Here is a 21,905-nt window from a genome sequence, read left to right on the forward strand (position 1 = left end):
TGCCACATGATCGCTGGTGCAAGGAAAAAGGTAGGGACAACATATGGTGAGGATGGCAAGGAGGAGACTGGGATCATGCAGCTGCCCAGACAGACTGATTTAATTTGTCACAGAATGGTATAAGTTAGTGTTTGCAATCTAAAAGTGCACAAATAAAAGCTCAAAAAGCTTACAGAGTTCCACTTTCTACTGATTTCTTTGTCTCCCCACAATAATAAAACTTTTCTGTTTTTCTAATTTGGTTGCATCTGGTTAGGAGAGAGAATAATCCTGGGCAAATGTGCACAAACTGCTCAGTGACTCAGAGCTGTACATATGATCTAACGATTAGAGCCTGCGTTAGCACAGAGACTTCATATTATTCTTCAGTTTCATCAGTAACATTTAATAGCTGCAAGCTAAATTAGCTGATTTTTTAATCACATTTGTGATATGGACAGACTCCTCTCTCCATATCTATTGCAGCCAGTATTCACAAAACAAAACAAATTCCTTGCAAATATTTGAGAAATGACTCATAAAAAGGAAAAAAAAAAAAAAAAAAAAAGCAAAAAGAAAAGGAATGAAGCAATACAAATTGAAGGAAGGAAATCCATTGGCATGTCTTAAAAAGCATTAACATTGCCAGCTAAAATAATATTGTAATTAGCAAGGGATTTGGAATCTGTACACGTAAGAAATGATACAACAACCTGCTAATTGGAGACAATACCATTCAAATGTTACTGAGGAACAAAGAGTGGTACATAATTATGTGCAAGGAGTGGGAGGGTTACAAGAAATGTTTCAATCTGGTACACTGAACCACAGCTGAGAAAAGGCTAAAACAATAACCTTGAAAACAAGCATTAATAAGCTACTGTCACAGCACATGAAGGATAAAGAAGAACGTGTTTGTTTCCACAGTGAGCCACATTTTGCATACAAGCAGACCTACCTTTCACAAGACAGTCATACAGATATATACATACTATTTGTATACACAGGTGAAAAGTGAAATGTTGCTTTAACATTAACTAAAGAGAATCAAGACTTCATCCCAGGACTGCATATTATTAAAGGTACTGTAAAAACAGCATCATAGTTTATAGCCTGTTTCGTACTAATTTTGAAAATATTAGTTGGGAGAACATACATGTGGTCTTTTTTTCAGTTTACACTTTTTTTTTTTTTTTTTAATTACAACTGTAAAAAAAAACAAATGCGATTTGTTTGAAGTCACGAAAATGTGACTTCTGGTGCCTATTCTGGAATTAATAATTGCTAGTTGTCCCTGAGAGACAGCATCAAGCAACCTCTCCTAACAGTGATGTAAAAAGAAATTCATTAATACTGTATTTGCAGAGCACTCAGATACCACAGCGAGCAGCACCATGGAAAAGCCTATGAGGAAATAAATCATTCTATATTCAGTGCAGGATCTGGCAGATGTGCAATAAAGAAAGCCTGGAGACATGCATTAAATACGAAGATAAAAAAAGATTCTACCCATTACTAACAGAAATAATATCCCCTGAATGAGCATCATCTCCCTTAGGCATTAAATGTTTGATGTATTCTCATTCAACACAATGGAAAAGCCGTCTGATTAACTAATGTAGTAAGATTATAGCAAGCACCAGTTAGGTATTCCATGTACAAGATAGCACTAGATAATGTAATTAAAGTCTATCATAAATATATATTCTGGGGGCTAGTATTTCCTCATTTCCAAATGCTTATTTTTGCTACTAAATAACACTCCCACACTGCAACAATTATTAGCAAAAGTACATTATCCCAGCACTCAGAGGTTCCTATCACCGCAGCTCTAGGTGTGTGGGCACAGTGAATCAATCTGTTTCACTCTGATGCTGCTTGACTGCTTCTGTCACTAAACTATCCAGCTTTACAGCTAGCTCAAGCGAGTCAGGAGTGTAAAGACGGGACAAAGAAAGGCTCAAAGGTAGTGAAAAAACCTGCAGGTTCCCAGCTAGTTCAGATTTCTGTACTGACATCGCTCATCACTCTGTAAATTACTCGTTTTATTTCACTCTATAACAGGTCAGTTTTGCTCTCCTGTCCATGTAAAATGTGCTTTATCTTACCCCATCAGCGCGAATCTGAAGTCGAAGTTCAACTTTCACCTGTTAGCCAGCAGGGGGGACAGCGGGAAGGAGGGATGAGCGAAGAGGACTAGGATGCGGTCTTGGGTTGGGAAATTCTACCAAAGGTGCTTTCTGCAGATCAGAAATTGGGAGAAGAGCCACGGGGACTCCACTCATGTCTGCCTAGAATACTGAAATACCTGATAGAATAATCTGGCTGGCAGGCATAGTCTCAGTATCCATGGTGAGGTGCAGCAGAGCTGTTACATGTTCTGACTATTGCATGCAACCTGCTTTAGAAGGACGAGGATAGCCTGTGCTTACCTAGCAAGGGGAAGACAGGCTCATGAATATGTGAAACTCCCAGAGCCCAATGAGCTATGTATGTGATTTCTCTCCACCAGCTTGATCTGTTAGCTGGTGAACCATGGAGTTGGGCTTGGACCCTCCTCTGCCTATTCAGACATGCCGTGAGAGGGACTTTGGGTCTAATTCAGCCAGATGTATTCTGGCTCTCCATCTTGAGAAGCTTTGAAACTTGGCAGAGCTATTGATGTTTTTACTGTTTTCTTTCCCACAGGAGAAAATAATTAGTTAAAAAGGTGCATAATATACTTTCTAAGATAAATCTGACCAGTTGCAGGGGAAAAAATATTTATCTTCATGAATATACATGTCCAAAAGATGAGTCACGGTTCCCTTTCAGGAATCAGTTCTGAATAATTTCTAAGGATGCAGCTGGCCAGATCCTCACAAGAAGAGAGATTAATAATTTTAGTGGATGAATCCTCCAGCATAGCATAGTAGAATGTAATGACATGTTTGCCATCAGCTAAGATGACAGTAGCAGGTAACAGTCCTTGTTTCTCCAGCAAATGTGAAAAAAGCTAATGCAGATATATTTTCCACCCACTGTGTTATTCTTATTATCGAACTACTGGAAATTGGAGTTGCATAGCTAGCATACCAGTGAATTTCTACTTGACACAAGCAGGACACACCATGTGAGACGAACCATGAATCATCTGTTCATACAAGGTCTGCTCATTTCAACCTAAAATTAAGACAATTACATCTGATATTCTAATTGAAAGTGGCATGTTAAAACTAAGTTCTCTCTGTTCAGGAATGCAGAACTGAATAAAAATTTAACCAGTTTTCCTGGAAATAAAAATAAGGAAAAAAAAAATAAATGCAAGAGCTGGCAATCACTACATCATAATCAGGACATTCTAACAGAAATATCTGAATTTGTTGACATAAACTGAAATATGGAATGAAAAAAAAAAAAAACATTTATAGTGAGAAAAGCAGGAAGTTCCAGTATTTATCTTTGGAAAAGGCCAACAGTTGGCCTATAATTACAACGATCAAAGAGGATGGCAGCAAAACTCACAAGAATTACTACATGTAAGTGACTCTGATTCTTTGTAGCGAAGAGCACTCATATATATTGATCCCTTCATTTGAATACTCTAAAATTTCCTGTCTCAGGGATCTAAGCAAGACATAAAACCGAAAGTAATAATATAGTATAAGATTATGTTTTATTTACTTGTTCAAAAAGCTCACAGGACTGATTATCTCCCACAAACTGACAGAAGTGCTAATGACAAACACAGTTCCCTTCCCTGATTAAAATAATTTTAGCTTTTTTTTTTTTTTTTTTTTTAAACAGGACAGCTTCTGATACTTGGTATTCTAAATAAATGGCATATCTAATATCTATTGCCCAGTACATCAATATAAATTTACAGGTTCTACCTCTAACTGTGTCTGACTGAGGGAAACTGGGGACGCTAGAGCCACAGGGAAATGAAATCACTTTTTCAAAGACAGTTTCACTGGTGTTGCTATTAAAACATATATTTCATTTTCAACACATCAGGAAAACTTAATTCCTTACTTCATAGATGTCTGTCAGAGCTGATGTATACTCACTAGCTATCAAAGGATCAGTATCACTTTTGGTCATGTAATAGAAATAATCAAAGTCCTGGAATAGGCGGTGTCATGAAGTGATATGTCTCCACAGATATTACATTGAAATAACATGTCAGTCTTGATTAAAAGGTGATCTCTAAGGAATCAGGACTTCCTCTAACAATTTTCTTTTACTTTCTTGGTCAGGAGATTACAAAGAAGTTAAATCAAAATTAACTTTTGTTGGAAACGAGTGTTGTTTGTTCTTCACCACACAAGCACATTATGTTAGAGTGCTGGTAAAAGTAGCAACTGCTTAGATTAATTTGTTTTTAAGAATTCCCTTTGCGATCCATATATTAGATAAATCTCTGTCAAAAATGATTATTGTCAAAATATATAGGTTCTTGTTGCCATTTAAAGATGTATCCTACCCTTAAAAATCAGATTATTTTTTATATCAGATTATATAGATTAATTAATGTATTATCATTCAGGAGAAACGTGTGAGATTGTTAAAACTCTTTAGGTATTGTAATTTCTTTTAGCATTTTAAAAATTCTCCTTGCTGTTTTTCCACACATTGTTACATAAAACAAGTTTAGTCATGTAGCGTCAGCGCGTAATCCCTCTTTGGTTAGGGATTTTGAACTTCCAAACAATCATTAAGAAAGCAGGCACCTGAGAAATACCTTTAGCACAGAAACATGTGTCAGTCGGCTAAAGCTGACTAGTATTTTCCAGTGCTTCAGAATCATCAGTAGCATAGACATGTTGGTTTACTAAATTATTTTGCTGTTGCTTAAAAGAGGAAACTATCTTGTCCCACAGGATGTAACAGCAACATCTCAAGTTACATTGCCTACTATTAATATGGAAATAATGGCTTTAACCATCTATCTAAGCACCGCACCACATTTTTAACCACTTGCAAAGTGCAAGCCTCTACTTCAACTACAATAATAGTTGTAGAAGTTCCCAATTTTTGATAACAATGCACCAAAGAGAGGTATAGGATTATTGGACAACACTGCTCAACAACAGTTTGCATTTTATGTATGCCATTCGAGCCTTCATTTAAAGCAAAAGAAACATTACGTAGCAGTCAATAGCATAACAACATAAAGACCCTGGTCTTACCCTTTGTTTTCAAGTCATTTAATACTTTTGATTCCACAGGCAGGATATCACTCACTAGTTTTATCTCAATATTTCGAGATGCCAGTTCAAGCAATTTTTCAAAAAGACGCTGACCCTAGGAAAAATAGTAAAGGAAAGCAGAAATTTTAAGATAGAATTGTTTAAGTAGCATATCAAAAATAAATAATAATAAAAAAGAGGCACATTAAAACAAAAAATGTAAATGTGTATAACAGCTGAGTAAATATGTTCCAAAATATGGTTAAATCTAACCTAAAGGTTAGAAAATTACTATTCTGAAGGACAAACTTGCTTCTTCCTTTTCCCAGACTGTGCAATACTATCAATGACAGGTGACACACACAGAATGAGGTGTCCAGTTCTGCATAAATGTATTTTTACATTAGCTTTCTTATAAATAATTACATTCTGTTAAACTAGGATAAAAATTGCAAGGAAAAGATTTACAGATTACACATATTTTTGTAATGAGTAATTTTTTGTAAGTGGTTCTAACCATAGTACAAAACATTTTCTTGTAGTCACGTTTGTTTTCAGATGAGATATACCAGGAAGGAGAACAATAATGTAAATGTATTTCATACACTTCTCCTTTTTACAATGCTTTAACTTTATTATGTGAGCCTTATTTCTAACAAAACAAAAAAAGGAATATCATACTCAACTGTATACATGTTAAAACAGAAATCAAGGTAATTGTTTCATATGAGAAATAAAATTTTCAATCAAGTCACATTTTTCCACGTCCAAGAAGCAAATAAAAAGTAGACCTTTGCATAGTAAATATTTACTTTTTACGTTCATATCTTAAGCTAAAGGAAAATGCTTGGTTAGAAGCATCTAGCTACATGATGTGCAGAATAAAAGAATAAAATATCCAATGTACTACTGGATATTGTGCCATGGTTACTACAGCCACAGAGAGCCTGCTTCCTTGCTGCTGTTTGAACTTGCTACAGCAGGCACCACTTACAATTAGCAGTATTGTACAAAAAATCTTTGGGTTTAATCAGCAGACGAAGTGTCTGCCCTAGCTACATAGCTCACATAGATTCAGTGTTGTGCTGGTCACAAGGAAAAATCCCGTATGTCAAGCTAAAGCAAAAAAACAAAAAACAAAAAACACATATCAACTTTCAAACAGGTGGAAGCTTTCCACAAGACCATGTTAGAGAATTCTCCATACAAAACATTACTCTTAAAATCTTAGAAGGATCTTTCTGTTCAACAACCACAGTCAATGCAGAAGCAGTTAGGGATGAAGCAATCTGATGTAGTGTGTACCAACAAAACTTCAGACAAAAAACCCTCCTCCCACATCACAACCAGAAGCAGCAGTGAGGGGAAAGCCATCCTTTGCCCTCTAATTGACACTTGCAGATTGACACTTGGAGCCTTGCTGGGATTTCAGCAGTCACAGAAACCAGCTCTTCATCTGTCTATAGTACAGACATACTGCCTAAGATTCACTTCCCAGTATTTGAGTATATGAGGCAAAATAAGAATACCCAGCCTCCTAAGAACTAGGTTTCTCAATATTATAGAGCAGCCAGAGGCTGCAACGGAAACACAGAATGTTTATGTTTTACTTCTGTTACATATGCCTGCTTGCTGGCTCGAACCTACAGCACAGCTCCCTGTGCATCCCATGGCTTGCAGGAACTTAGCAGCCAACAACAGAGTTCAGCACCACTGTGACCCTGGGGCACAGAAGTGGTCCCCTTAGAGGGCCTTTCCTGCAACTGCTGCAGAATGGCACTGAAGTCAAATCTGGGACTTGCAATGACTACACTGGTTTCTGCTCAGTTTCCAGCCAATGCCTTGATCCGTTTTACCCAATCTTAGTATGTGCTGATGTGACCAACACAGCACCCTGGATAGACCATCTAGCTGTCTGTCTCTTACAGACCAGTCTGACATTTCAGTGGGTGAACAGATCACTTGGAGTGCAGCCCTGCATTCCAATCAAAGCATCTTCTCTGAAAATACATCTCTTTTCCATTACAGAACATTACAAGCTATACATTTATCATGGTTTTTTTTTTTTTTTTTCATCAAAATATGCTCATAAATGGTGAAACCTCACATTGATAGAAACATTTAAAGCATCTCTTGTGATGATTACAGAATCATAAACTGTGGCTGATTAAAACTAGGAGCACGCTCACCAGAAATGCGTATGTTTATACTGGAACACAAAAAACAGCACCCCACCACCCAGTGTCAGAACTGGAAATAATTCCTGCTGTCTCCTCTCACTGCATCATCCCTTGGCAGGGATCGAAACTCGTCTAGGCACTCTGTACAACTATGACAAATACACTTGTCTTTAAAAATCTGCATGTACTAAAGTAGGATACTAGAGATTCTTTTTTTCATTGTTGAAGTACCTGGCCTTCTTTTCCCATTAATATTAATTTGAAACTCAGTTTCTACACTTTCTGACATGTTTACTTGCAGTTTTACCATTTTGCTCTATGAAAAGGGAAAAAGACAGGACAGAAGGTCTGAAGAGTTTTGTCACTACTGTCAGCACATTTGAAATGCTTCTGTTGAATATAAACCCTCATGCTGTCATTCAGACCACATTTCCTTTGTGAGACAATACCAGGCTGCCGTGTGACTACGTGACAGCGATCAGAATCATTTCTATGGAGTTAGCTTGTGAGGGATGAGAAGTAGTAACAAGGCAAGTGCTATGAAAATGCAGCACGCTACTTTGTACCCTATTTGCATTTTAGCAGAATATACCATTAGGAAAAATGCCTATCCTGATGAAATATTCTCTTACACTTTTCACAGTGCTGTGTTAGCAAACTTACTGAAAAAGACAAAATAGGCTGTAAAATGTATACATCAAATGAAGAGACAGACACTCTCATGGCAGCTTTAAACTACTATACATCTGAAACATCAGTCCCAACTGTACAGCAGAGTAAGCTGGTGAATTTAAAACAGACAAAAAAGTTACTACTACCGAAAAGCTCTGAAATTCCCCCCAAAATAATTTTTTAACTCTTACCAGGCAGACTGATTCTATCCTGGATGATTTCCCCTGCGTGCTGTTGTCTTTATTAGCATGCATTCCTCATTCAAAATAAAAGAGGGGATATACAAACATGAAAATGCTGTTTATTAAGTTTTCTAAAATTGAATTATTGTGCTCTTTGTTAACTTAGATTCCTACAATTAAGACAATGCTTAGCTTTTTATTGTGACAGAATAAAACTGGTCACTTCCAGAATTTTCTTCTGAATTTATTCTATATGGTTCTACTAATATTTTAAAATGTTATCCAATGATCAACCCTTTGGGTATATCTAAAAAACATCACTAACAATCACAGTTTACCAGCAGAAACCAACAGAAGAAATAAATGAAGAAATCCTAAATTCAACTTCTGCTATTTAATGCTGAAGAGAGAAACTCAAATGCTCTCCTCACATTCTTCTAGCAAAACAGGTAAGGAAAAGGGAGGAAATGTCAATTATTGGAATTTCAGAATTAAAAAAAAATGCTTTCACTATAAAAACTCTCATTTTTTAAAATTTCTTTTTTGTGTCTCATTCTGTAGCAGCTGAATCAGGGAAATACCTGAAGGGGAGAGATGGTTTTGTAAAGATGAGTTTACAGAAAATAAAATACACTGCAATCTCTATAGCTGTCTGTAGCCAATTTCTGCTGGTAGCCACCAGGTTTAGAGGCGTTCTTGTCTTCTTTGTACTTATTTGCATTTTTTATTAGTTGTCAAGGACAGATACTTATGCTTTGGCACTAGCATTTGTCCTACCAAACAAATCACGTAAGACCCTTGGGTGATGGCTGTCTGCAAGTGACACACAGCTCACCCTCAGAGATTCACTGCAAAGCTGGACAGCTGGCTTACCTGACACTTTTAGGTGGAGCAGGAGACTTCTCCCATCAAGCCATTTGGGAGTGCACAATAGGTAGGTAGGTAACTAGAGATAAGTCAGAACCACCTGTTTTTGTGTGATGAGTGTAAAAGTCAGGCACAGGTCTATCCTCTGATCATCTTATGGTTCTGCAAATATCCATCCAGGGAGAACTGGCTACTCACGGCAATATCAATAAGCCATGATAGCATCAATTCTTACTTGCTAAACTTAAAATGAAATTTGAAAGGGAAGACTTTTTGAAACTATATATAAGGTCACTCTGAATTAATGTTTCTAAACATGAGATGACTCAGAGGAAATTAATTGTGAAAATCATGAAATTGGAATGATTTTATGTTCACCTCTCCCTTCATTGCAACTGAACTATAAGCTATCTTTCAAAATTGTTTCCACTGTCCTCTGATATCTCTGAACATCAGACTGCCACAGGAGGATTCACATGTTTGCATTCTCCAAAAATCTCAAAGCCTTCTGTGTAACTACCCTGCTATCTTGAAAATGCACAGATGAGAACACAAAGATGCCAAAACACGTTTTTCCTCTGAATGAGAAAAGCAGGTATGGAAAGCTTACTCATTATTTTGCCAAAGATTTGTTTACTTGACCTGCTAAGCTGTGGAAGCACACAAAACATTATAGCATCATGTATTTGCATTTGAAGACTCCAATTCAGCAAGGCTTATAAACTCAGATGCATGAGCACAGCAGCTGCAACCTGGACAGCTCAGTCAGCAATAACTGTTTCTTCAGATTTAGAACCACAGAACATGGTGAGGCAACTGGTAAGGACACAAGGTAACATAACCACTAACAAAACTGAAGAAAAAAAGGCACAAAATTCTGCAATTTTATATACACATAAGCATATATGTTTATCTATCATCCATATATATATTGGATGTGCATATATATATATATATGCATTCATGTCTATACAAAAATGCAGAAACTTCCTGCTGTATTTTTCTTCAGTATGTATATTGGATGTACATATGTATACATACATACACAGATTCATGTGTGTATATAAATACACAAACACACATGTAGAGAACATAGCTAAGCCCTGTAATAAATTGAGAAAAGGCAATTTAGCCTACTCATCTCTTCTCTAAAAATCCACATCTGTTAAAGTGCTCTCACAAAGAAACTTGCTTTATAATATGTTGTAATATTCACAAAATGAAAATTGTTAGTTATACAGCAAGATGTGGGTCCATATGGAAAATGGTTATGTCCTTAGTCTCTGCTAAAACAAGCATCATCCAGGGAACAACTAGAACTTACTCACTAAGCACCTCAGAAGCTAGAAGTTTTGCATCTCTCTCCACGTAACACTTCTCGTATGTAAGTGCAAATTACTCCTGAACTCAAATTTATAAAGACTCAAGGATATTTGACTTATACTTCTGAAAATCACCAGAAAACTGAAAATCCTCTCAAATTTGTCTTTAATTTTATTAGGGGAGAAAGCATATGCAACAATACACATTTTCTTCCCTCTTTCACACACTAAACTTGATATACCTTTTCCAGGGCAGTGATTTGCTAAGAAAGTCTGCTTCTTTATCAATTTCTTTAGCAATTAGACTGGTCAATAACAGCACAGAGTTTTAGGATGAATAGACAAGCTTGACAGAAAGATCTATCAGCTGTTCAGCCCACACTGCTGTACAAATGAGGAAATGACTGGAATATTAATCACTTTTTAAACAGAAGTAATTACTTGCTTTTGTAAGACCTATGTATTCCAAATAGATAACTAAAATAGAATATTATAAAAAATGTCTCATTTTTTATGACTTTAACAATGTATTTGGGGATGAAGGAGCAAATCCACTTACATGTATCTTCTTCCTTTCCCTGCTCTGACATTCGGCAATATCTTATAGTTTTACTTTGCATGAAAATGTGGAACAGTGAATGGATTTGATGCTTAACTGCTGAAATCCCAATTTCCAGTTTGCTATTTTTACTCTCTGTTTGGGATTTGTCAGGCTCTGCTGGTTTTGAAGCAAATGACATGTTGAATATTTTCAGACAAAAATTTTTTAAAAGATTCATGCACATACCAATTCATGCACATCCTGAAAACATCTAAAGCACTATGTCTTTGAATTCATCTGCTTGAATGACAGTACATGGGTTTGAAGTTTCTTAGGCAATAAATTTAAATAAAGCTTAGCTGCATAATTACATTGTAAAAAATCTCAATATTTTGATACTCACTAAATTTATTCACTAACTATATTCCAATATTTGTAAAAGGAAGGGTTTGGGCTACATTTTCCATTTGACTGCTCACCTCAAGTTTTCACTCATTTGAACGGACATGCAGTAGATTTATTCTGAAGACAGGTGAATGTATGCCCTTCAACTAGGCTATAGTCTCTCTAAAAAGAAGTAGCATCTAGTTCACAATTTGAAAACACAGACTATTTGAAATACTATCTTTTGTTGCTCAGAATACCAGTCACTTTCATCAGCTAGCAAAAGGCATTTTTACTGCACATCAACAGAACTAGATAGGAAAGTGAAAAGTTTGTGACATAGTATAGTATTGTAGATTCCTTACAGTTACCCTGCTGTCATTTTAACCCAATTCCACATCAACTGAGTGGTTTTTTGTTTGTTTGTTTGTTTGTTTGTTTTCCCCAACAAAGAATCCATTTGGTTGACAGAGATACTCTCAGCCTCTCGGTTCTTCGATATCTTAGTTTGACAGGGTGATATTAAGCGGAAACCTGCCCTTACCACCTTTCTAAGAGGACTGCTATCAAGAATTATGTGTTTATTGGCATAGTCTCATTGTAATGACTGTCTCATTTGCTATGTATGATTTATAATTTTTCCTATTGCACATAATTGCAGAAATCCTGAACCCCTACCAAGATCCATTTTGAAAAGATATGAAGAATCATGTGATACGTTTTGTACCAGATGAGTTCTAAGTGTAATTCTACTCATCTATTTGGCTGCAGAATTAACCCACATAATCGATCTTTTACCTGATCAGTTTCATCAAACAGAAAATAAGCATATGGATTTATGGATATTCCCAGATTATGGATGAGTTAATACAGGTGCAAATTTGCAGGTTTCTAAAGATTACACAATTACATCCTTTCCTAAGATGGAAGCAATATGAATATGTGATGAATATGTTTGCTAGTCCAGTGTACCACTATTCTCAGAAAACTAGTGTATTGTCAGGAAAATCCTCATAAGAAAGTATTTTTTATTCATTTTTTTTAAACTACCAAACAAATAGGTCTGCTATAGGGAAGGGCTGCAGCTCTAAAAAATTAATAGTGAAACAACAAAATCAGATTGTTAAAGTCCCACCCTTTTGTTAGTCTAGAACATACCTGGCATGCTGATGGATGACTGTGATTGAGGTCCCACTGGGAAGATACTATGTCAACAGACTTTTCAGCCATATTTAGCAAATTCATCCAGCCTTGGAAAAGAGACAAATGAGATGGTGCACTGTCTGAATAGTTGATCCCTTCAGGAATATTTTCCACAAGAGCAACCCTGAGAATAGATAAGGAAAAAATAAGCACTTAACATAAGCACTTTTCTTTATGAAAAAGTCCCAAATCTTAAAAAAATGTCAGGTTTGGGCCTGTGGTTCAACATCTGCTCCCAGAGGCTCTCAGCAGTTGGACACCTCACAACTCACTCTGAAGTTGCCAACTACCATGCTCTGCACTTCCCAAAACAGTAAAATGCAGAGATGATGTACTGTTAATGTAGCAAAGCAAACTAAGCTTTTGAAGCTCTGCAACATTAAACATAGAAAAATGGAGTCAGTCCTTAAGGTGAGGATGGAAAGCATGAAATCTCTTCATTCTTTGTGACTCTCATTCTTCCATTTAATTTCTCTAAGATGCGCACTCCCAAGTATTCTGTAAAGGTCTGCCTTTACAGCTGGCGTTTTATTAAATAGCAGTCTCCGCATATGAATTCTCTCTTTCCAACTGCTTTAAGCTACCTAGTTGTTCTGTTTTGTTTACTTGCACATGGCTCTGACTAGGATCATGTAGTTAAGAAAAGGAGGAGGATTATGCTTTTTTATTTGTTTTTATTATTATTATTATTTAATTTCCTGTTCTTTTTGGAAGGCTCTTGATCTTACTGTCAATATTATTCAAAATGTTTGCAAATTACACACATTCACATGGATCCAAGAAGCTAAACCAACATTGTAGAGACTACTCCTTTTTGCTGCATTCAACTAAATCAAGTACTTCCAAACTGTTTCTGAATTTATTATCACTGTTAATTATCAACTTTAGCAATATAAATATGGTTTTCAAAGTTTTGCTTTGTTTTCTTTTCTTTTCAATAAGTAAATTGTTAATACAAACATCTAGTATAAATTAGAATTGGGCACTTTCTGGCTGTTAAAAAAAGGAAAAAAAAAAAAACTTCAGTATCTTCCTACAGGGTTGTATGGAAAATTTTACAACTATTTCAGAAAATCTAGTATGTTTGTGAAGTTAATACATTAAAAAATTAAAGTTTAGTAGTCTTTAACACTGGGGAAAAAAAGTATTTTGATAAAGTAAATTTGTGGTATACTATATTTTTATTTTCCTGGCTTGGCAAGAAAATAATAATAATAATAAAAAAACAAAACAGGCACAACTCCTCTTTCATTAAAACTTCAAAATATTCCGTAAAATCAAACAACATACATATTGCTAAACTACAGTTATTGACAAGGCTCTCCACAACACAATTTAAAAACATTATTCTACTGATTAACATTAAAATTAACATCATTACAGTAACACCTGTAGCACCAGCAAATTAACTGTGAAGTTAAAAATACAACTTGTTTTTTAATGTCTTCTAGTATGTTTTATTCTAAAGCATTTTAACTACATTAACTCTTGTTTATAAACTTTTCAAAATAACTAGTGCTCTAAAATGGACCTTATTCATCTATTGGCATTGCCATATTTTCAGAAAAAAAAATTTAGTCTAACACCCAACCTCTTTAGATTTGTTTCTGCTGCACTTAATACTCCTTTAGAACTTAATAAAGATTTAGTTAGATCCCTTGAAATCGTAGTTACTTTCTTTTTAAACAGTTAACATTGCCAAGAGTCCCAATACAATTAATAGCTTCCATGGTCCCAGAGCTGTTGTATACAACAAGGACTGGCACCTACTCTCCAAAGAGAGAGAAATCAAGGCACAAAAGGAAAAGTGATCTTTACAAGGACATTAAAAAAAAATACAGTGGCAAAGATGAGAAATGAATTCATGTCTTTCTGGGCCTCTTCCATTGCCCACACAGTCACATGTGGATATGAGAGAGTTACTTTCAGTCTTCTCCAAAGACATTTATTTGCTCAGGATATTGTCCACTCAGATTTTGACCTGGCCAAGACCAGAAAGCTTAATATTATTTTTGAGATTAGGGCCCTGATCCAGCCAAACACATGTATGCATATTTCTGAGACATTTACTTCATGTTATTGAGTTGTCAACTGTCTCCAAGTGGAGATTAGTAATGGGTGGTGTTCCTCAGGGGTCAATATTGGGACTGGCACTATTTAACACCTTTGACAACGACATGGACAGTGGGATCGAGTGCACCCTCAGTAAGTTTGCAAGTGACTCCACTGTGTGGTGCAATTGACAAGCAGGAGGGAAGGGATGCCATTCAGAGGGACCTGGGAAGGCTTGAGGGGTGGGCCAGTGCGAACCTCATGAGGTTCAGCAAGGCCAAGTGCAAGATCCTGCATCTGGGCCAGGGCAATCCCAAGCAGAAATACAGATTGGGTGGAGAAGGTCAAGGTGTCAGGGTCAAGGTGCCTCTTGGTAAGGAAGCTTGCCCTCACTGTTGGGCTGAACTTGCTCTTCACCAAGAGACCAGCTCCCAGCTTTTCAATCTGTCATTCAACACACTAGGACTAACTAAGGGATTTTGATTTGCAGCTTCTGCCATTTTTTATTTTTGGTCTGACTATATAATAGAAGCCAAATGCCTTCCAGTTATTGAAACCATTCTTCAGAATGGATAGTATCTATTAATATATTTCCCAGTCTTTTTTTTAAGCAAAAGACTTAAACTGTATTTTTTCTTTAGCAGACATAAGACACTGTTAAAACGCTGTCTTTGGAATTCAGACATTTCCTTGTAGTAGTGAACTGATTTTGACAAAAACAAACAAACAAACAAACAAAAAACACAACACAAACGACAAATCAAAACAAACCACCCTCCCCACAATATATTCCCTTTTCCTCTCAAAAACTCATCACCAAGCTCAGAAGTTGAAAGAAAACACAAAAACAACTACCTAAGTTTCAAAGATTTTGCCTTCATAATCCTCCCTCCTCCTTGGGCATAACAGCAAAGTTCTAGTGCTTAGAGAAGAAGAGCTTTGTTAAACTTTCCTCATAAAAGTTTGAGTTCACAAGTCCCAGTTTCATCAATGAAAGCTGTTTTGTTCCAATATGACTCACAAAGCTCTTTTTTGAATATGTAACAGAAACTTCCAAGAGAGCAGGTCATTTGCAGACTTCATGGAAGATCAGACACGGTGACATAATTTATTCTGCTAAAGTGACCTATAAATAAAGCAAAGCAGGATATAGCAAGATAGTTAAAGTAGACTTTACCTATGCTCAAAATCATTAGCACATAATCTTATACCTGTTGGGTGAAGTATCTTTCCCCTCTCGGATTTCCTATTGTTTTATCTATTTAATCTGATTAATGCCAACATAGGCTTCAGTTACATAGCTGAATATTCTCAAGTATACCTCACACAGACTGAGAAACCTAAAAGTAACGTTATATGATTCTGTGAAGTCATAGAGGGAGACAAGGATCAGAGCTAAGATTCAGGAACAGAAATGTGGGAAGTGGTATATGGTATCTAATGCCTACCAAAGAATAGACCTTAACCTATATAGTACGATGCTTCTAAGCCCAACTACATGACTTGCATTTAGAAATCTTAGTTGAATTCTCTCCCAGGCTAAGGATTCTCCTTTATCTTTGACAGTTCTTTGGTCAGAAAGCAACAAGGTTAATTTCTGATCTTACATCAATTTTCTTCCTCTGAAGGAAACAGAGATGGTCTTTGCTTAGGATCTTGGTTAATTAGATTAGAAAGAGGACTAGGACAGTTAAAATAGGCAGAGGCAATATGCCTGTCCCTTCAATAAACTTAGGTTATTAACAAACGTTTATAGCTCTGTCTGTTGAGAAGTTCAGCTGTAACGATTATACAAGTATAAAAGGCAAGTTGTTTTGTTTTTTTTTTTTAAATTCAAACTTCATACCATATTAAAATATTAAGCTGCTGAGTGTTATTCACTCCAGTTAGTATCAATCCAGAGTCTTACACTAGAGAGCATACAGGTCTTAGGCACTTGAGTGTGTCCATGACATCTGAATTTACTTACCATTAAAGGGAAGAAATGTAAGAATACATTGGAACCTTTAGTATGAGATAATAAAGAAATGAAAGATAAACAGACAATACTTTTCAACACTTTTGCCCTAAGGTCAATTCAAACATGAGAGGGGAGAGAGAGAAAAAAAAAAAAAAAGGAAAAAGGAAAAAGAGGTGTATCAGCCGCGTCCCTAAATTAGGGTTCTATTTAAACGTGACCTTTTTTGACCTCTCTCTTTCTTAATACAGAAGCCCTGGAACCACCAACCTCTGACAGCTCCTCAGAAAGTTCCAGCTCTTCCTTTATACTCCACATTTTTAATACCTACTCAAAACCTACCATCTTTCTGACATTTGTCCTTTCAGTTTTTACTATGTCACCTTCGAGCCTTCCACTTCTTCCTACGTCATGTCATATCAATCCTACCGCTCTTCTTCCTCAGGTCTATTCATTAGCTGTCATGTTGGCCAAATACAATCTTCTCTTTAGCTCAACAGAACCACAGCTGCAGTTCTTGTTTCTGAAAGGGATTAAGAAATATTCTTCCAGACAAGGTATAAATACTATTTCAAAAACACGCAGAACAAACTCTGACTGCGTTCAGAGAAAAAGTGTCCAAAAAAAAAAATAAAAGAGGTATTGACAGTTTATCAATACATTTGAACATCCCATTACACTCAGTGGTAAGGATTTGGAAGGTCAAGCCCTGCATTTCTACTTGAGACCAAACTCCAGAGCATAAAGTTATGTAGTGTATTTGGATAATTACATGGCATATCCAGTAAAGAAAAAATAAACTGTGTATTATAGATATTTACTTTGCAATTAATTCTTTACTCTAATTCTTTTAGTATAAGTTACAAAATGTATCACGTTTACATTGTTGATTTAAATTTTAAATAAAATGTTTTCCCTTTAAATTAATGACATAACACAATGATTAAAAGTGAAACGGAGAGCAGGTAAGATTGAATTGAAAATGGATTGTGAACTCTAAGTACTCAAAAGCACCTACGTTATTAGCATCTAACTGAGAATATCATGAGCTCTAACACTGAGAACCTCAATGGACTGCGCATACATATATATGTGTGTTTGTACGTGTGCATGTGCCTGAATATATGCACACTTCAGAAGCTCTTGACAGATATTTGCTTGTCTGCTTTTTCAACTTTGTTCACAAAGACTTTGATCTCCAGAGAAAAAATCTGGGATGCTGAGTGCCTTGCTTAAAATGATGCTTCAAATTTGATCTGCAGTGAACACAGATATGTTCAGATTTCTTGTGTTAAATATACTTTTCTGCAAATGTGCAGCATAGGACTCCAGGCCCTTTATCTGAACATTTCTGAGTATTCAATAGAGCAGCCTAGTGTGATGCTTAAATTGAAAAGCTGCTGTCAGTGTCTCCCTAACGAATACAGGATTCTGTGAAATCAGTGATAACACTGCAATGAGCATATTTACAGTTATTATATTAAGAAATCAAACTCTGCTAGAATTCTAGGGATATACAGCACCAGCCTTTGATTTGAAGGAAGATTCTTCATCTCTTGATTGTCTTTATATTCTGAATCTGGCTGGATATCCTTCTGGAAGATAATGGTGACCATATAAGATATGAGGATAAAAAGGTGAAAAACTTACACAGTGTGTGCAACTAAATGTTCTAAAATCAGATTTCCTAACTTTCCTTTCCCTGCCCATATGAATTGCAACCTAGTGGGATACATGTATAAGGAGCGTTGCTTAACAGCACATAATGAAATACAGCCACAGCTATCGCATGCAGCAAAAAGATATTCCTTCCAGCTGCTTCAAGCCAAGGAGACATGTACCCGTTCTGGGCTTCTGCTCTTCATCAGAAGTGGTCAGTGACTCCTCAGTCACACCTGAGGCAGTGCAGATGCCACCAGGACATCCTGGCACAAAAAGAGGCCACAGCATTTTATGTCAAAAATGCAAGGCAGGTAAAGGGTTTGCTAAGTAAATGTGTACCTAGAGATGGTTAAGCTGTCCTGCACCTACTGTAAAAGGTTTGTCCAATCTGCCAACCTGTGGCCTAAATTCTGTGAATATGGTTTGTGACCAGGCTCAGAACACAAAGGGATTGCCTGATCCTATTTAACATGCAGCTGCAGGAGGTAGCAGTGGCACAAGAGTTGTAATAAATAGCCCTGCCTACTTCAAGTGTTCACTGAACTCCAGTCTTAGGCACTTCAGCTAATGCCTAAAATTAGCAGTTGCCTTTTAGCTTTCCCCTTCTAAGGCTGTCCCTCTTTGCAATTAGTCTCCTTCCATTTTTTCTTATTGGTCTGCAGAAGCAATTAAAGCAGGCTAACTATATACACACTCATATTTTAACTCCACCACTTAGGCCTTTTTATGCTTTCCGTAATGGACTTGGAGATCACTTTGTTATTGCTGTTCCCACATAACTGCTTTCATGCCCACTCATCACGATGTCTACAATGCCAAATATAGCATGTAGACATGCACAATGCATCAGTCACTTTGAGTGCCAGATTCATAGTTGGTACAATATAAAAAAAAAAATAAACATTTCAGTCAGCAGTTACCACTGTGGAAAAATATTGGTTTTCACCAACTGAAGACTTGGCTTAATTCTCTGGGACTACAGAAAAAATAACGATAAGCACTCCAGGAATACCTTTTCTCTTTGAACTGTCCTATGGATCATTACACAAGAAAAATATCAGATAGCCTTCTTCCCATACCACCATCACCAAAAAGGATGTACTCCAAAATAAATAAATAAATAAATAAATCCTACTGTTTCAGCTTCCTTTAGATGACAAGCAACACAAAACTTGTTTTAACACATCACAGGCATTATTTTCAAATGAAAGACCCACTATACATGAACACAAATCAACTAAGGTTCAAAGCTGTGAATTCTAATTAAATGTATTTTAGGTGATATTTTAGGTGTCCTATTTAATCATTTCTCTTCAAGGGGAATACTGAAAGAACCAATGAGCACCAGATCATCAATACTCCAATCCAGCCTGTGTCAGCAGCTCTGATGACCCTCTGCATTACCTCAACAGAGATCAGGATTGGAATGTACCACATCTTTAATACTAACCTAAAGGTTCAGCACCCAGTTAAATATATTTACTCTTCAGTATAACAAAAAAATGTGTCTGGATTGACTGATAAGGACACTAGAGATGTCAAAAAGATGGCAGTTGAACCAAATCAGTGCAGGATTTATCTGGCTGCCCACGTACTGATGGGAGCTGACATTTGAAAATTAGTAATCAATTAAAAGGTCAACATACATGCTAGTCTTGCAATTCTTTGCTTGCTGTCATAATTTTAGTTTGCACCCTGCTTAAATTGGGTAATTCCCATATTTTTATCAGAGAAAAAATTAAGACTCAAGTGAATTTTGCTTCACTGAACAACTGCTTGTCTGAAATACTCAAAATAGGTCTCAATGAAACACAGAGACACTTTTATGATAAGAAAGCAACAGTATTGCTAGACATTAATCATCATTCATTTTAGAGTAGACTGAATTTCACTGTAACTGAATTTCACATATGAAAAGCCACAAGGATACAGAGGTCAACTGGTGCACATGATGTTCTGCTTACAGTTTTATGCATAGCAGCTATAAGCCTTGGGGATACGTGTGAAATTCATTTAATGGACACAGGCTAAGAATGGAAATTGCCATCTGCTCCTCATACATTTGGGCTTTCTTTATAACAATAGCCTAATGGAAATGTGTGAGTATGTCCTAGCCACAAGAAGCTATAAACTTTGGCTGTGACACACCTCTGTCCTCTTCATGGCTAAAACACACTGCAAAACTTTTTGTCATCTTACCATGTGTCAGAACCTCCCTTTAGACGGTGATTTCCCAATACTGTTTAAAGACAACATAAGGAAAACAGCTGGCATTGTGATCTTATGAAAAATATAAATAGCTGAAAAAGGATGCGAAATCAGTGTTTGCATATGCCTGACATTTATCTGGGGTCACAACAGCAATTTAAAAGCTCACATCTTCTCTACAAAACTTTAGATAGCATAACAAATTTCTCCCATCAAAGTCTCTCTATGACTACCACAACTTCATTCTTTCTTCCCCTTATTTCTCATTGTTTCCCTCCCTCAGCTTTTTCCAGGTGCACTGACCTTCATTCTGGTTCATTGTGGAGCATTTTGTGACAAGGAACAAAGAATTTCTCTTACAGTTACCCCTTCATTTTTTTGATGTTTTATACAATGAAACAAACTTTGCTGGTCTGCACTTAAAATGCATCATTTTGAATGAACTATTCTCTCTTCGGAAATTTTCTGTCTCACACTCTTGCAAGAAGAAATTTTAGGAAGCAGCCAGAGTGGGGTACCATAGTCCTTTTGTGTGGGTCCCTTTCTGGGACTAGGCTTCCCAAAGGCAACTGACTGAGTCCTGTATGTTTTTCTCTGGGCATTCAGAACAGCTTGTTCCAACCACATGCCATATTTTCTTTCACATCTTTTGCTCTAGTTCTTCTACACATTGAACTCTCCCACTCCCTGGCTCCTCCTCTCCTTGTCTCCCCCTTCTGCGTATTACATGCTAAGGGACCCCTTCACCTTTTGTTTTGCTCCTTTTAGTTCCCTGATCATTAAATCTCTACAGAATGACCTCCCTGGCAGAAATCAGCATTGCTATGAAATCTGCAACACACTTCTGCGTTTTCTGTTTTGCTCCTCCACCATACCTGATTTGTCTATGTACAGTGAAATCTCGTCATTAGTGGGATTCCCTGTTACTCTAGCATTCATGACAAACGCAGGGGGATCCATCTGTAGTAAATTTCTAGGAAGTATTGCAGAAGGAAGAGGTAGCAAGGGCCTGTGAAAGTTTCCACTGACAGTACGTAATATTCAGGGACAGACTTTTAAGTACTAACGCCTAAATTGTCATCACTCTTTGTATCAGAGCCATGAAGCAGGTCTAATTTGGCTTACTTTTTTTTTTTTTTTTAAGGGCATATATTGATATCTTGGCAGCTTCCCAATACTGTATCAACAAGCACAGCACCGTCAACTAAGATTTCTAATTATTATTTCTAGTGATAGTTCTTTGAAACTTTGCCACAGATTAACGTTAGCTGCAGCAAACAGGAAAAAACAGATGGTTACCAGACCTCCAAGCAGGTTAGATGGCAATACAGTAAGCCAAGCCCATGTGTAGGGACTTAAGTAATAGCTCCTAACTGAAATGGAAAAGGTTTCCTGGGTGATCAAGTCCCCGTCTTTGCTACTTCAGTCAATTTTTCATATGCTCTTATTCTTAAATTTTCCAGATGAGGAAAAGATATTAGAACTTCAAAGTGTTTGTATCTCCACTTTTCCTACTGGAATATTT

At 36.6% G+C, this 21,905-nt stretch overlaps 1 protein-coding gene across 7 annotated transcripts in view; it reads right to left on the reverse strand.

The window, feature by feature from the left end:
• PLD5 (phospholipase D family member 5) overlaps positions 1–21,905 on the reverse strand; it is a 207,920-nt gene that overhangs the window by 60,884 nt on the left and 125,131 nt on the right. For 4 of the 7 annotated variants that reach the window (XM_032184710.1, XM_032184709.1, XM_032184711.1 and 1 more), the window contains 2 exons: positions 12,457–12,625; positions 5,151–5,265 (listed from right to left, as the gene is read on the reverse strand). The exons of 1 other annotated variant lie outside the window; for it this stretch is intronic. In XM_032184710.1, the coding sequence (XP_032040601.1) occupies positions 5,151–5,265; positions 12,457–12,625 (284 nt within the window). Of the gene's footprint in view, positions 1–5,150; positions 5,266–12,456; positions 12,626–15,408; positions 15,680–21,905 lie in introns of all 7 variants that reach the window. 2 more of the 7 variants (XM_032184714.1, XM_032184713.1) reach the window with 1 other exon arrangement.

This window comes from Aythya fuligula, chromosome 3 (assembly GCF_009819795.1).
Source record: "Aythya fuligula isolate bAytFul2 chromosome 3, bAytFul2.pri, whole genome shotgun sequence".
In the NCBI taxonomy this organism is placed as follows: Eukaryota; Metazoa; Chordata; class Aves; order Anseriformes; family Anatidae; genus Aythya; species Aythya fuligula.